Source organism: Cucurbita pepo, chromosome 3 (genome assembly GCF_057944985.1).
Source record: "Cucurbita pepo subsp. pepo isolate OVF chromosome 3, ASM5794498v1, whole genome shotgun sequence".
Classification (NCBI taxonomy): Eukaryota; Viridiplantae; Streptophyta; class Magnoliopsida; order Cucurbitales; family Cucurbitaceae; genus Cucurbita; species Cucurbita pepo.
In genome coordinates this window covers 286,959-300,324 of record NC_141800.1, presented here as the reverse complement: position 1 = coordinate 300,324, position 13,366 = coordinate 286,959, and the positions used below count along the sequence as shown (strand labels likewise).

General features: G+C 36.2%; 3 protein-coding genes across 6 annotated transcripts; 1 reads left to right on the top strand and 2 right to left on the bottom strand.

Annotated features, from left to right (window-relative positions):
* Positions 1–710: 710 nt before the first annotated feature.
* Positions 711–3,256, bottom strand: LOC111790675 (E3 ubiquitin-protein ligase AIRP2). Of its 2 annotated transcripts, none has more exons than XM_023671676.2 (6): positions 2,792–3,256; positions 2,560–2,690; positions 1,673–1,823; positions 1,453–1,519; positions 1,120–1,354; positions 711–1,042 (listed from the first exon to the last, which is right to left on the bottom strand). In XM_023671676.2, exons 1-6 carry the CDS (start codon positions 2,798–2,800, stop codon positions 832–834), a joined length of 804 nt encoding a protein of 267 aa, XP_023527444.1. In that variant the 5' UTR covers positions 2,801–3,256; the 3' UTR covers positions 711–831. The 2 variants fall into 2 exon arrangements, with proteins under 2 accessions (XP_023527444.1, XP_023527445.1); XM_023671677.2 differs by having other exon boundaries at positions 2,560–2,695; positions 2,792–3,248.
* A 2,011-nt stretch (positions 3,257–5,267) lies between these two features.
* On the bottom strand, positions 5,268–8,896 carry LOC111790673 (putative envelope ADP,ATP carrier protein, chloroplastic). Its single transcript, XM_023671673.2, has 10 exons — positions 8,437–8,896; positions 8,050–8,106; positions 7,712–7,774; positions 7,458–7,514; positions 7,295–7,378; positions 7,023–7,091; positions 6,837–6,949; positions 6,584–6,753; positions 5,804–5,882; positions 5,268–5,616 (listed from the first exon to the last, which is right to left on the bottom strand). Exons 1-10 carry the CDS (start codon positions 8,797–8,799, stop codon positions 5,502–5,504), a joined length of 1,170 nt encoding a protein of 389 aa, XP_023527441.2. The 5' UTR covers positions 8,800–8,896; the 3' UTR covers positions 5,268–5,501.
* A 1,134-nt stretch (positions 8,897–10,030) lies between these two features.
* On the top strand, positions 10,031–13,133 carry LOC111790676 (GDSL esterase/lipase WDL1). Of its 3 annotated transcripts, XM_023671679.2 has the most exons (9): positions 10,031–10,182; positions 10,288–10,418; positions 10,873–10,950; positions 11,371–11,511; positions 11,587–11,663; positions 11,753–11,899; positions 11,981–12,136; positions 12,253–12,312; positions 12,861–13,133. In XM_023671679.2, exons 2-8 carry the CDS (start codon positions 10,308–10,310, stop codon positions 12,296–12,298), a joined length of 756 nt encoding a protein of 251 aa, XP_023527447.2. In that variant the 5' UTR covers positions 10,031–10,182; positions 10,288–10,307; the 3' UTR covers positions 12,299–12,312; positions 12,861–13,133. The 3 variants fall into 3 exon arrangements, with proteins under 3 accessions (XP_023527447.2, XP_023527448.2, XP_086978047.1); XM_023671680.2 differs by lacking the exon at positions 12,253–12,312; XM_087121921.1 differs by lacking the exons at positions 12,253–12,312; positions 12,861–13,133 and having other exon boundaries at positions 11,981–12,245.
* Positions 13,134–13,366: the final 233 nt, after the last annotated feature.

The following is a 13,366-nucleotide window of genomic DNA, read 5'->3' as shown; positions in this document are numbered from 1 at the left end:
AACTGTGGCACTTCTATATAGAACTCGTGAATTGACTTGGAGAAGTATCAATGTTGGAGATCATAGAAAATCATCGCAAGGAAATACGAAGTCCAGATACTAATTGAAATCTAAAGGATTCAATTCAAGGAACGAACAATAGAGCGAAACACTGTGAGCAAACACACAAAATACAGAAATAATCCACACATTCTCGCCTAAGCTCCAAAACTTTGCTCAAACACTAGACATAGATAGATTAGTTCACCATAAAGTAGAAAATAAGGCATTGAGAACCAATCCATTTTATTTGATAGGGATTAGGCAACAAACCGATAACTCCGACTTGTGTTGTAGCCGACGTAACCTAGAGCTGCGATTTCGCGATGAAAATGTCGCGGAAAATGAGCAGCGATCATATCGAAGACTTTGATCCTGTATATTTCCCATACTCCTGAAGTTGGAGATCGTCTTGTGAAAAGATTCAAATCCATCACTCGTATTGGGAGTGAGAAATGAAAGTGAACACATCCCGTCGATTAAACTTCGAATTGCCGCCAATTCTCCTGGAAAATAAAAATAAAAAACCCCGCCATAATCGGATATGGGCCTGAACGGTTGTCCATACCGGTCCAATGGAAATAAAACCAGGCCCACTTACAATTGTCTACTTAAATCTTATATTTAAAAATAAAATAAAATAAAAAAATAAAATGTATAAAATTGGAAGCTACCACAAAAGGCTTCAAGTCTATCAAATTATAGAATTGATAAGAATTATGCACAACAACATATGTAATGGGTTTTTTTTTATATATACAAATTACTTCCGGTCGTCCAAGCCTGGAATGTCTAATAGTGATTGAGATAATAAGAGATGAGTTTTGGATCTGGGACAATAAGAGGCAACTTATCAATGAACATGAACAGCCTCTTCAAATTTTCACTAGAGATGAAGGGCAAGTCCACGATTTCGCTGCTACTCGTACAGATCCAAAGATCTCCCGAGTTGACTCTCCTGAGACTGTCACGGCAGAAGGGGCATGATTGAGACCGAGCGCGCCTGAAACAAAGGTAACATAACAATCAGCTCCAAATAATTAGTAGCTGATAGCACATAAGAAACAGCAGAAAGCTTACCAACTCCTGTAACACTTCATGCACATTGAATGACAGCACGTAGGCAACACAACCTTGCTGTTTAGCTCCATGCAAATACCACATTCTTCCTCTCTTTCCAAGTCTATTTCAGAGATCTTTCCTTTGTCCAACTGATCTTTTCTTTTGTATTTGGCCGCATAAGCTTCTCTATGTTGTCTATCTTCTATGTCATTAGTTCCTCTTTGAAGTAGCACCAGAGAAGGAAATATCACCCCTGCATTTGCAAAACTAAAAAATAGGATTCGCAAGACAACAAATTTTAATTCACCTCAATTTGAAGAAAGGGCAGCTTTTATCTTCTTAGCCACTTACCATAGAACTCCTTGAGACTAGCCTTTCTTTCCTGAATAGACATGGTAGTCTTCCCATCTTCATATGCCTGAAACAAATTTAGCACATTCACAAGCTTGACAAGATAAGCTACTTCTGAAGATTTTTATCTTGGGTGACCAATTTGAACCAACTTCAATCACCAAACTCGGACAATGTAGGAGGTATGAGCGTAAAATTTTTGTCATGCAGGTTGCCGTACCTTGTATATCAGAATTCTGAGCAGACCCAATGCGCCAGCAAGGTGGCAATCAGTCCATTGCACGAAGAAGAGAAAGAACTGTGCAGCCGGACTGTATGATAATCTCATTTGAAGGCATGCTCCACCGTATTCCTTGGGATAATCAGAAGCCCTGTTCAGAATTGAGTGTTCTTTTTTTCAATTCTTACGAATTAAATGAACCTCAGATGGAACTATTGTGCACTGAAAGTAACAAAATCTCAAAATTTGAAAGAAAAGTTGCAAACTACTAGCAGTCACACAATCCTGAGAAGTCGAGATAACTTACAAAACTACTAGCAGGACAATGCTACAGTTAAGACATACAACATAACCCACGCAAAAGGAAGAAAATGTCCATTAAAATTAACATTCAGAAAATCAAGTGCATAACATTTATTAATGAATCTAAAATAAACAATTCCATTAATCTTAGAGCAGGAAACAACATACATGTGCGGGAGCAGAACAATTCAAGAAATAAGATCGGAGTGATTAATTTCTAATCCACATAGGGATGAGAGAATTTACAGATAATGAGAAGCAAAATACAAGACTTGCAACTCTCTTAGACGGCATATCGATTGAACTGTATATTCAGAACAACTTTCCTGAACTTCAAATTCTAACGCAATGAATCCAACACGGGTGGCATCTAATCTAGGCATGTAGAAAACATGGATCTTGAGATACGAATTATTGAAACTCGATGCAGTTTCGATCATAGAAATCGATCAAACATAGTGGATAATTTCCAGACAGTGAGAAACGCGAACATTGCAATAGCAGTTCTGACAGACTCCAGAGTGATTGTCAAGAAACGGATTACAAAATATCAAACAATAAGGAATAGAATATGGAGAGATTACAAGGTATTGGCGAACTGAATATCAGCCTCGAGTGCCTTAAGGGAATCCTTGAAAGATTTCCTCATTTTGACTTGATTTCCACACTCAAACTCCCATCCACCACTTCCAGTATCAGCAGCGACAACTCCTACCTTATCTAATTCAAATCAATCGATAAATCTCCATTCAATTCAGAAGAAACCAAAAAGAACACAAAAACGAAACCCAAACACAGCCAAAAATACAAAATTACCTCTGCCATCTGCAAGCGAAATTTTCTTTACGCCTCGTTCGACTTCAACAGCACACCTCCGAGAGAAATCCAACCTATGAAATTGGGAAATCCCCTTTCTGTGTAGTTCTTCGCCAGAGGGGTTCCAAAGTAAATTTGCCAATTCGAGAAGTGAAACAGCCGTGGAGAAGGGGAGTGGGACTGCCTAGGCTTTCGCTTAGAGAACACGTAACAGAACCACCTCAGTTGCTTTAATAGTCACGAAGAAGCAGGTAGATTCCAGATACTTAAATTTACCAAAATACCCTCGTACTTGCCTCCAAATTCCTACACACTCTCCTACTATTCTCACCCCGTACCGTCACAGTCATTCAACTTGCAAATCTCATTGGACTTCGTTATATCTTATGGGCCATGATTCCGCTGACCTGTCACCTGCTTAGGGCAGCAGTGGCGGAGTTGCGTCACTTGCAGTGTGACGATAATAAAAGTAAAAGCTGTGTGTAAATTGATTGATGGCCTTTCGTCAATTCCTCACACGTGTACGGCCTGATATATTTGTCGCCGCCTTCAATGAAACGCGGCAAGCATGCATGACTGATTCTCATCCGTATGTGGAGCGGGCCCCACATTTTAATGGCTTTATTATACATAATTTATTTGTTATATCTTGTAGAAATTTCCTAGAATTTCGTGTATGCTACCAACGAAAATAATTATTTAACTCATGAAATAAAATAATATTTATTTAATAAGGTGAATGTAAAATCTACTAATATTTTAAATTTTCATGCGTGACATGGGTGATTGAAGTTTGACCCAAAGAATTTCATAAACTTTTTTTAATTATTTTTAATATAGTATAGATGACGTAACAACAAATAGTTATTCTTATATTGTAAAAAGAACATTAGAATATATATTTCGAAAGTTCTAACCACCAAAATGGTTTTTTTTTTTCAGAATTAAAAAAAAAAGTTGTTATAACTAATTAGATTTTTTTAAAAAAAATAAGCCTATAAATAGAATTTCTTTGTTTGGCCAGTACTTTCTAACAATGATTTCAAAATTCATGTAAAGTTTTGAAAATTAAGAGAAAAAAAAAAGTTTTAAAACACTTGTTTTTGCTTTTTGATTTCAACGAAGAATTCAAATATACACTAGGAAAGATGAACACCAATGTAAAAAAAAAGTGAAAAAAATAATCACTATTTTCAAAAACTAAATAATCATCAAAATCAAATCTAAATTTTAAAATTTTCAAAACCTAGGATTAGATTTTACAAACATTTGTAAAAATAGACTAAAACAAGTAAACATTTTAAGTTTAATGTTAAAAAGAAAGATCAAATAGCTATCAAAATAAGTTAAATCAACTAAATACAAACTAAGACAAGAAATAAATCAAAAGATTATACCGTTTTATCATAACCTAATGAAAAGTTAGGACGAAGATCCTAAACTTGGTCCTAAAGGTTTCAAACCAAAATAAAATCTCCTACATTTAATGGTAAGTAAACACTAGTAAAATCTCCTACATTTTCAGGGATTCTGCCCAACAAAATGGTAGACCTCTCTTGTCTGTGAAGATCAATGAATGAGAAGTAAAATTATTGAGGGTCCGGCCTTTAGTAGCCTCCACTAATCATTGCTTTATATGGATTAAAAAAAAGTAAAACAGCAAGCACACGTTAAATATGGATTCTCAACAACAAAGAAAAAAATAAGTGATCCAATCTAGCAGAATCTACGGCAGCTTTGCTTTCATTTTACGATCACAACAATTATTGTTCTTCAAGTTTCAAAAGCAACCACTGTGCATAGTTGTCATAGAAAAACCAAGCAATCGGGCATACAAAGTTTAATACCGAAATAACAAGAGTCAGCTAGAAGAGATTTGGTGGAACTCCTGGGTTAACTATTCTCTATCAGATCTCATACGTATAATTGAAAGTTTCCATATTAAACATAAAATAAAAGATTCAAAAGCTTGTTGGACACTTTTAGAGTCCAAAATCTATTCTACCATAAGGAGCTAGAAAGTTTAGAGGATAGCAAGGGTTATATTAGGAACATTATTAGTAGCATAATTGTAATTACTTGGTAGTTTATTATGGTGGGGTCATTAAAAAGAAAGGGGATTTAATGTTGAGTGGGTACTAGGCATCACTTTGGAAACTCTGTCGTAAGTGGATAGGGTTAGAAACCACAACTCTTCGCAGTAGTATGATATTGTCGATTATAGTCCATTTTGAACATAAACTCTCATGGCTTTGCTTTTGGTTTTCCTAAGAGGACTCATACCAATGAATAGCCTCCTGGTTTTTGGTTTTCCTAAATCCACGATCAACTCCTTAGTTAGCGGACGTGAGACTCTTCTCCTAACAATCCAAAATAGATAGATTAGGGGAGAGAGACAGCTCTCTCCTATTCATATTGTAATCTCTCTTTTGATGTTTCAATCCAGTTATATTTTTGTTCCATGTAATTGGTATCCTAACAAAAACCTGAATTCTTTTCTAGCAGGTGCATGCTTTTGTTTGGTATCCAAAGGGTTGTCATTCCAAAGGTCCCACTCTGCAATGGTTGAACTATGATACAACATCTCTATTTTAGCAATTACAAAACCCAAAAACCATACCTAGCTCTGGCTTTCCATTGAACCGCAACAAAAACTTGATGGGTAAGGATGGCGAAGAACCATACGCTAAGAACAGCTATTCCGGAAAATTTAATCACTGAACTTCTGATTATGCTTTTCACGATTTTCCTCGATGATTCTCTGGTACTCATTTTCACTGGTCTCAACAAGACGCTTGACAAAGTCATATGTGGTAAGCTTGATGCTGCAGTAAAAGAAAGGAAGGGAGGTAACCCAAGAACAAGAGTGGAAACAATTTCATGGAAGAAAGAGTGCTGAGAATTTGAAGGTTAGTTAAAATATTCAACAACAACAAAAAATAAAATAAATAAATAAATAAATAAGAAAAAAGTAAAGGGAAATTCTCTGGGTTATTCGGATATGAAATAAACCTGCTGCTAGGTAAATTCTTCAGGAAGTTGGGCAGTAAACCCCTGTAAAATCCAATAAATCCATCACTAGCCCATATACCTGCATCAAACATCAATTCAGATTGAGGCAATGATTCCTAAACTACAACTCAACAAGAAAATTTGGACGTTGAACAAGCACATAAATTTTGTAGGTCAGAGCGTTTTAGTCTCCAAGCATTCCCAGATTTCACTCCTAATAATAATTATTGTCATTACGACGTGTTGTTCCACGTTGGTTGGAGAGGAGAACAAAACACCCTTCATAAAGGTGTGGAAACCTTCCCCTAACGAACGCATTTTAAAGCCTTGAGGGGAAGCTCGTAAGGGAAAGCCCAAAGAAGACAATATCTGCTAGCGGTGGATTTAGGTCGTCACAAATTGTATCAAAGTCAGACATCGGACCATGTGCCAGCAAGAAGGCGGTTCCCTGAAGAGGATAGATATAAGGTGGTATGCCAGTAAGGATGCTGGGTCCCGAAGGGGTAGATTTGATGGCAGTCCCACATTAATTGGAGAAAAGAATGAGTGCAAGCAAGGACGCTGGGCCCTGAAGGGGGTGGATTGTGATGTCCCACATTGGTTGGGGAGGAGAATAAAACACCCTTCATAAGGGTGTGCAAACCTTTCTCTAGCATACGCGTTTTAAAGTCTTGAGGGGAGGCTCGAAAGGAAAAGTCAAAGAGAACAATATGGTGGATGTGGGTGGTAAAAGAGTTCGATAATTTTACTTCAAACTTAAAGGAACTAATACTAAATTACCTGCAAAAGCATCAAAAACTGTGTTGTAAGGTGTACCCTTCATTTGCATCTGTCTTCTCACAGTATCCAAAGGATAGCACATGAGTGTGGCTAGGGATGCTGAAAGCAAGGCTGTGAATAAAGATGTTTGAGTTCTCCTTTGAGCTTCTTCTGGAAAAGATTTTTTTACCCTGTTGTACACAAAATATATCATTAAAGAGCAAGAAATTATTTTCATTGAATGTAATACAAGAAAGAACCAATGAGCACCTACAAGTCAAAAATGCAAAAGTTCACGGCAATGTAAGGAGCTATGCCAAAAAGGGATGGTCCAAGACCACTGTAGTAGGATGTAATGCCTTCCTCTCGTAGCATACTCAAGGCTATCTAGAAACCAAAAATTATCCATAATTTACATATGAAGAATTTTTCATATATATAGAAGGGCAAGTCGAGCAACCTCAGATGCCGTTTGAAACCCAGGGTCAACTGCCATGCGTAACCTCAAAACATCTAATGGATATGTCAGCTATGAAGATAAGATTGATTAATAATGCACACAAGAGAGGCCAGTCAGGAAGCCAAAATTTTAAAGTCATAATCTGATTTATTTCCTCTTCTTCTTTTTAATCTGAAAATCTTCAAGGAAGATATTCAATTGAAGAAGAGTATGGAAGTTGCAGCCTTGAAAAATAAAACAAACAATTAACGAATAAGATATGTCATGCTTACGAAGGTGGATGTCATGCCAGCACAAGCACCAGCAGCAAGTCTTCCAATCACAGAAAGTTTGTCATCTTCTCCCCTGAAAAAGTTCTATAAATTCTGGTACATATGACAGAGTTTCACCATATTTGATTTCTGTTTAAGATTCATCTTGAAATACAAACTTTACCTTAAAGTTTTCATACGCAAAGAGTTGGATAGCACTATATGGTATGATGCGTATAACCTGGAACATAGAAGGCAAACCATAACCAGGTATTGCGTTTCAGAAGGTTAAACTAACAAATCAGCAATACATCAGGAAAGCAAGATTATGTTTGGACATTAATAATTTCCATAGGTATAATTGTTCTAGAGCTCATAAAACTCACCGACAACACTAGAAGAATAATATTAATAAAAAAATTAACTGAAAGCAACAACCTGAGGAAAGTTGCCTTTCCAAAGCCCTCTAACTCCTTCCACCTTTATTATGGTTGCCACTGCCTGCAATTCGTCCATGCAAACCACCAATCAACACAGATAGCAGTGTCCTTTAGAGTTGATACTAATACGTTAAAGCTCATGAAGATTTAGCAATTAAATGACGCCTCTAATCTGTCTATCTTCAATGGAGAGTAGCTAAGAAAATTGAAGATGTTAAAAATATACAAAAACAATTTGCTAACACCTTGAAATATTGATGTGGCACCAAGAATCATCAACGCAAATAAATAAATAAATAAATGTTGAAGTGCCAATTAAGGTGCTTCTTATCATACCTCGATAAAACCAATCGACTTCTTAGCTCCTTCTTGCGCAATTCTTGCTCCATGAGTCTGCAAACAAGCGAATTCAGAGTACAAAACAAGTTAGATGAATTAGCGAGACCTCTCTTAATACAGTGTATGCTTAAGACACGTAAGGAGATCCGAATTTCTATGCATTCATCCTAAAATGAACTTATAGATGCCTACAAGAGCACCGAAAACTAAAATAGCAGTGGCCGTACAATATAGGTTATCTAAGAGATTTCCGCGTTTAAATTCTACAAATAAAATGGAGACTGTTGCCGTAAAACATAGCTAAAGAAATACTACTTTGCGATATGAATCCAATTCAATTGACGAAAAAGCGAAGTTGCTGGAGACGAACAGCGAGGCTATAACCTGCATAAGAAGCTTGATTCTCTCTAGAGGAGCTGTCGCAGTCTTAGCGACCGCCCCCGATACGGCGGCAGCGACGAAGAGCGTTGCTTCTCTGTGCACCAAGGCTAGAACTGACAATGGATGCTTGAGCAGCTGAGCCGGCGTCGGCGCGAACCTCTTCCGGTTTCTCTTTTCCATAACAGTAATGCAGGCAAATGTAAAGCTACTACCATTGCCATCACTATCACTACCACCACTGGCGCCAAATCGCTTGTTGCTATTCCACAGTGGCTGACAGTCGGTAGTGCTGAAGCTTGGACGATCAGAAGCTTCAAGGTGTCCAATATTCCGCCACACAATTACTGGCTTCTTTTCTTCCCGCATCCTGAACGAAACTGATTCTGTAGAGCTTACGAGCCCGGGAGATAGGCAGGAAAGCCAGAGTAACCACTAAACAGAGACACGGAAATGATGAAACACCAATAGACCAAACGAATAGAAGCAGATACCTGTTAACAAAGCCTAAATATCCCAATTGGAAATCGACAGCTGGCAGTGGGTCCCAAGTTGCAGCCAGATATTTTTCATGACGGCGTACGTTCGGGAGCTTGTTGGGCTTCGGCCCAATATTTCTATTTCCCTGGCCCAGTTTTACTTCTATCTCGGCCCAAATAATAATAATAATAATAAGGAGGAGGCAAGTTTAATATAAAAAAAATATTAATTAAAAGGAAAGAAATCAGAACATGAACAAAGTAAAAGTATTTGGTCTTCCACTTCCATTGCACTGGACCCGAGATCCAGACATCCAAACACTTGTCGTCTGTGTCCCATGCAATATGCAGTTCCTTTTTCTTGATTCCTTGAATGTCAACCACGTTTCACTCGCTGCCGCTGATATCACTCCCAAGTTTAGCAACGGACCACGTTGAAGCTCCAACCTCCAACCACGGCAGCTACGAACTTTACAAGTACATAATGTATACAAATTTAGTACTAACACTTCGCAATTTGAACCTATCTATTTGATATACGAACAATTAAATCGATAAATAAATTTTAAAGTTTATATTCAATTTAACATAAAAATTGATAAATAAATTTGACATCAAATTAAAATATGTTTTCCTGGTCTGAATTAATGAAATAATAAAATAAATAATATGGTTGATTTGATAGGCGTTACTTTTTTAGAATAGTTGATGGTTTTGGTTTTGTTTTTGTTTTGGGAATATATGGTCACAAATTTCCTACGATTTGAAAGGAAACATGTTTTTCAGGAATTGATGTCCTTTTTCGCAAGTGGTTGGCATTCCCACTTTTCGTTTATTTCTTAAACTTTTAAAATGTTATTGTTTTTGGTATTTAATATAATTTTACAATCTAAAATTATTTTATGTTTTTTTATTTTATTTTAATTCAAACCTTATAAGTAAATGTTTAAAATTTGAAATCACGAATAAGGATAAAAAAGTATTTGAAATCTGGCTAAATTATAAATTAGTATATAAATGTTAATATTCCTGTCTGTTAATTACTAAATTTTAGAAAGTGATGATTGTTTTTTTAGAAGATAATACTACATATTTTTCTTAACCCTCCGGAAATTTCTTATAATGGGCGGGTTAGATGAGTAATTTTCCCTATAAAATGGGTGGGGAATTTGTCTTCTAAGGTCCATGAGACGGAGAATTAAATTGTGAGAGACTGTTCTTGTGCAGCGGTAGAGACCGTCGTACTCCGGAGTCAGATCAATAATTGGACGTGGTTCGATTTCTCTGCTCTGCAATCTCTTTAATCAGGCCTATTGTTCTGTATAGAATTACAGTTCGTTTTGCTTTATGCTTAATTTGAAGTTGTCGTTTGCTTCAGTCTGGCCTGGATTAGCGAAAATGGTTGGGCCTGCGAGACCTCTCTTTGTGCTATTTGGTTCTTCCATAGTTCAATTGAGCTTTGGCAATGGCGGATGGGGTTCTATTATTGCCGATTTGTACTCCCGCAGGGTATATGTTCTTAGTCTCTCTGGAGATTTCTGGTTCTTTCTTGTTTCCGCTTCGTTTCATGTTTTTATGTTTATTCTTGCTGGTTTCTTTTTGTTCGCATGAAGTTTAATTATCGAAAATGGCATAGTTGACCTCCTGAACGAATCTCTTGAAATGTGGCATGCTTGTGGTCATGTTGTGGATAAATTTTTGCGAACAATAGACCAGAATGGCTACTATTTAAAAATTACAGGTTCAAAATGGACTGTGATTGATTGTTATTCTAAAACATGCGTGATGACTTTCCTTGGCATTTTCTCACCGTTGGCTTCCCTTGAATGGTTTGGAAAGTTCTTGCGGATTTCTAACTATTTCCTTCGTTCGTTTGATGAGATTTTGATCCGTTCTGAGAGCACAATTTGTAGATCTCATACCTTTGTTGGTATCCTGATTAAGTTTCTCTGCAACTCCACAGGCAGATATCTTGCTACGCGGCTATAGTGGTTGGAATTCTAGGCAGGCTCTACAGGTTTTGCATCATGTCTTTCCAAAGGTACATTGCTGTGTTGCTGAAACTCTAGTTCAAGGATTGAAAAAACAGTAAGATAATTGAATTGGCCTTTTGCAAAATGTCTTGAAACCAAAATTTGCTATTTCTGACAGTCTTCTTGAACAGTAGTAGTTCATGTTTACCAATGAATAGTGTGGTTCTGTAAAGACAGCATGAAACCCCTTCATGGCTTTAAAAATTAGCACCAGATTCTGCTAGCGACAGTTAGTATTAATTGTGTTTTGGGTAGGTCTTTCTGCTCCGATACCATGTTAAATCAAACCGTAAACTCGTAAGCTCTTGTCGATGTGTTTTATGTAAACATTCTTAATAAAACATGTTTCAACTTTTACTAAATATTATGTTTTGTTCAATTGAGTGGATATTTTGAAGCTAATGTTTTAAAGATATGTTGCCTCTCAGGACAGTGCCATTCAACCTTCATTGGTGATAGTCTACTTTGGTGGCAATGATGCAGTGCTTCCTTTCCCTTCTTCCCAGAAGACTTTGGTGCCACTTCCTGAATATGTAGAGAACATGAAGAAGATAGCCATTCATCTCAAGGTGAACTGTTAATATACTCTTAATCTCGCATCAATCAATTTTTTTCTCTGCTTATTCGTCTAAAACATTTGTCAGAGCCTCTCGGAGAAAACCCGAGTCATCTTCCTCACAGCTCCGCCCGTGAGCTATGCTCTAATTAAAGAAAAACTGAGGTGTGCTCATATTGATATATGCATATTTTGTTATGAACATTCTCGCTTTTTCAACCCCAATGCCTCATTTTATGTCCTGATTGATCCAGCGAGGAACACGCCAAATGTCGAACACTGGAATCATGTCGTAAATACGCGGAGGCTTGTAAAGAACTTTGCAAGAAGATTGACGTGAAATGCATAGATGTGTGGAGTGCAATTCAAAAGAGAGATGACTGGCTCACTTCTTGCTTCACGTTAGTAGTTATAGTTCATAGAGGAGGATCATCTTTGATCCTTTTTGAATGGATTGAATCAGTTGTTTGTGGTTATTTCAGGGATGGCATTCATTTCACAGCAGAAGGGAGCCAGATAGTTGCAGAGGAAATTTGTAAGGTTTTGGAAGAGGCAGACTGGGAACCAAGTTTGCACTGGAAAGAATTGCCTATTGAATTTGGTAGTCCAACTAAACCATCCAGCCCTGTAAGGCAATGGTAATCGATTCTTCTTTTGCATCATACGAAGTGGATTATTATTATTATTATTATTTTCATTTATTTTAGTCCATGATTAAATGTTAATAAATGTTTTTGCATGTATTGACTCTCAGTTGTGTGAATGGGAATGGATCTCCCACATCTCACTTGCAAACGTAGGCATATGGATTAAGGTTGGAATTTTCATTTGATTTTTTTTTATTATTATTATTTATAAATAATAAAAATAATAAATACTCCTTGGAATTTAGTTAAGAGTAATAAAAATAACAAAATTTTATATGAAATAGTTAAAATAATAATATTTAATTGATCAAAATCTAAAATTTATATCTAATAGATTTATTTTTAATTAAAATAAGAAATAAATATAAATATAATATAGATTTATTAAATTAAAAATTGAAAGCTTATGTACTAAATAAATTCTAGTCTAGTATCGAGCGAAAGAACCTATGGCTTTCACTCCTGCCCTTATATTACCTGACCTACTGATTCTCAAACAAATATCCCCTAAGAGTAATTCTATGGTAACCTAAATCCCCTCTTTCGGTAAAGCGGCTGGAGGATTCGATTCTTCTTCCAAATGTGCACTCATCCAATTTCGAATATAATTAGAAATTTTAAATTTGAAACTCAATTAATTAATTGAAAATCTATCCCATTTTAAATATATATTTTAAAACTAACTCAGTGTTGAAATGATGACGTGTAAATGCAGGCCCAAAAAGAAGAAAAATCCTTGACGGCTACTTTTGGAGTCCACCACAGTAATGGGCTCGTTTATTGGGCTCAGCCCACTCCTACAGATTAATGGGCTTCTTTATGGATCAAAGTAGCCCATCATGTGTAGCATCATTTGAGATTTAGTTTTTCCTTTCTTTTCCTTTTCTAATAAATAAATAAACCTTATTAAATAGGTATATGCTGTTTGTGTGCGTGTCTGTGTGTATCAAAACAAAGCTAAATAAATTAATTATTAGCTCGTGAACCACTAATTCGTGTGAAGCTTATTTTAATTTTAAATTTTTAAATTTTTAAATTTTATTAGTACACGTTTAAAGTTTAAACATATCTAGTTAGGTATATTTTTAGGGTTTATTTTATTGGAGATATATTTATTAATTGTTTAGGCTATGTATTGACCCACTGAATTAAGTTTAATTAATTCGTCTGAAGAGGTTAGTGAATAGTTAATTTAGGTCCAATGTTTATCTTAAGGTATAT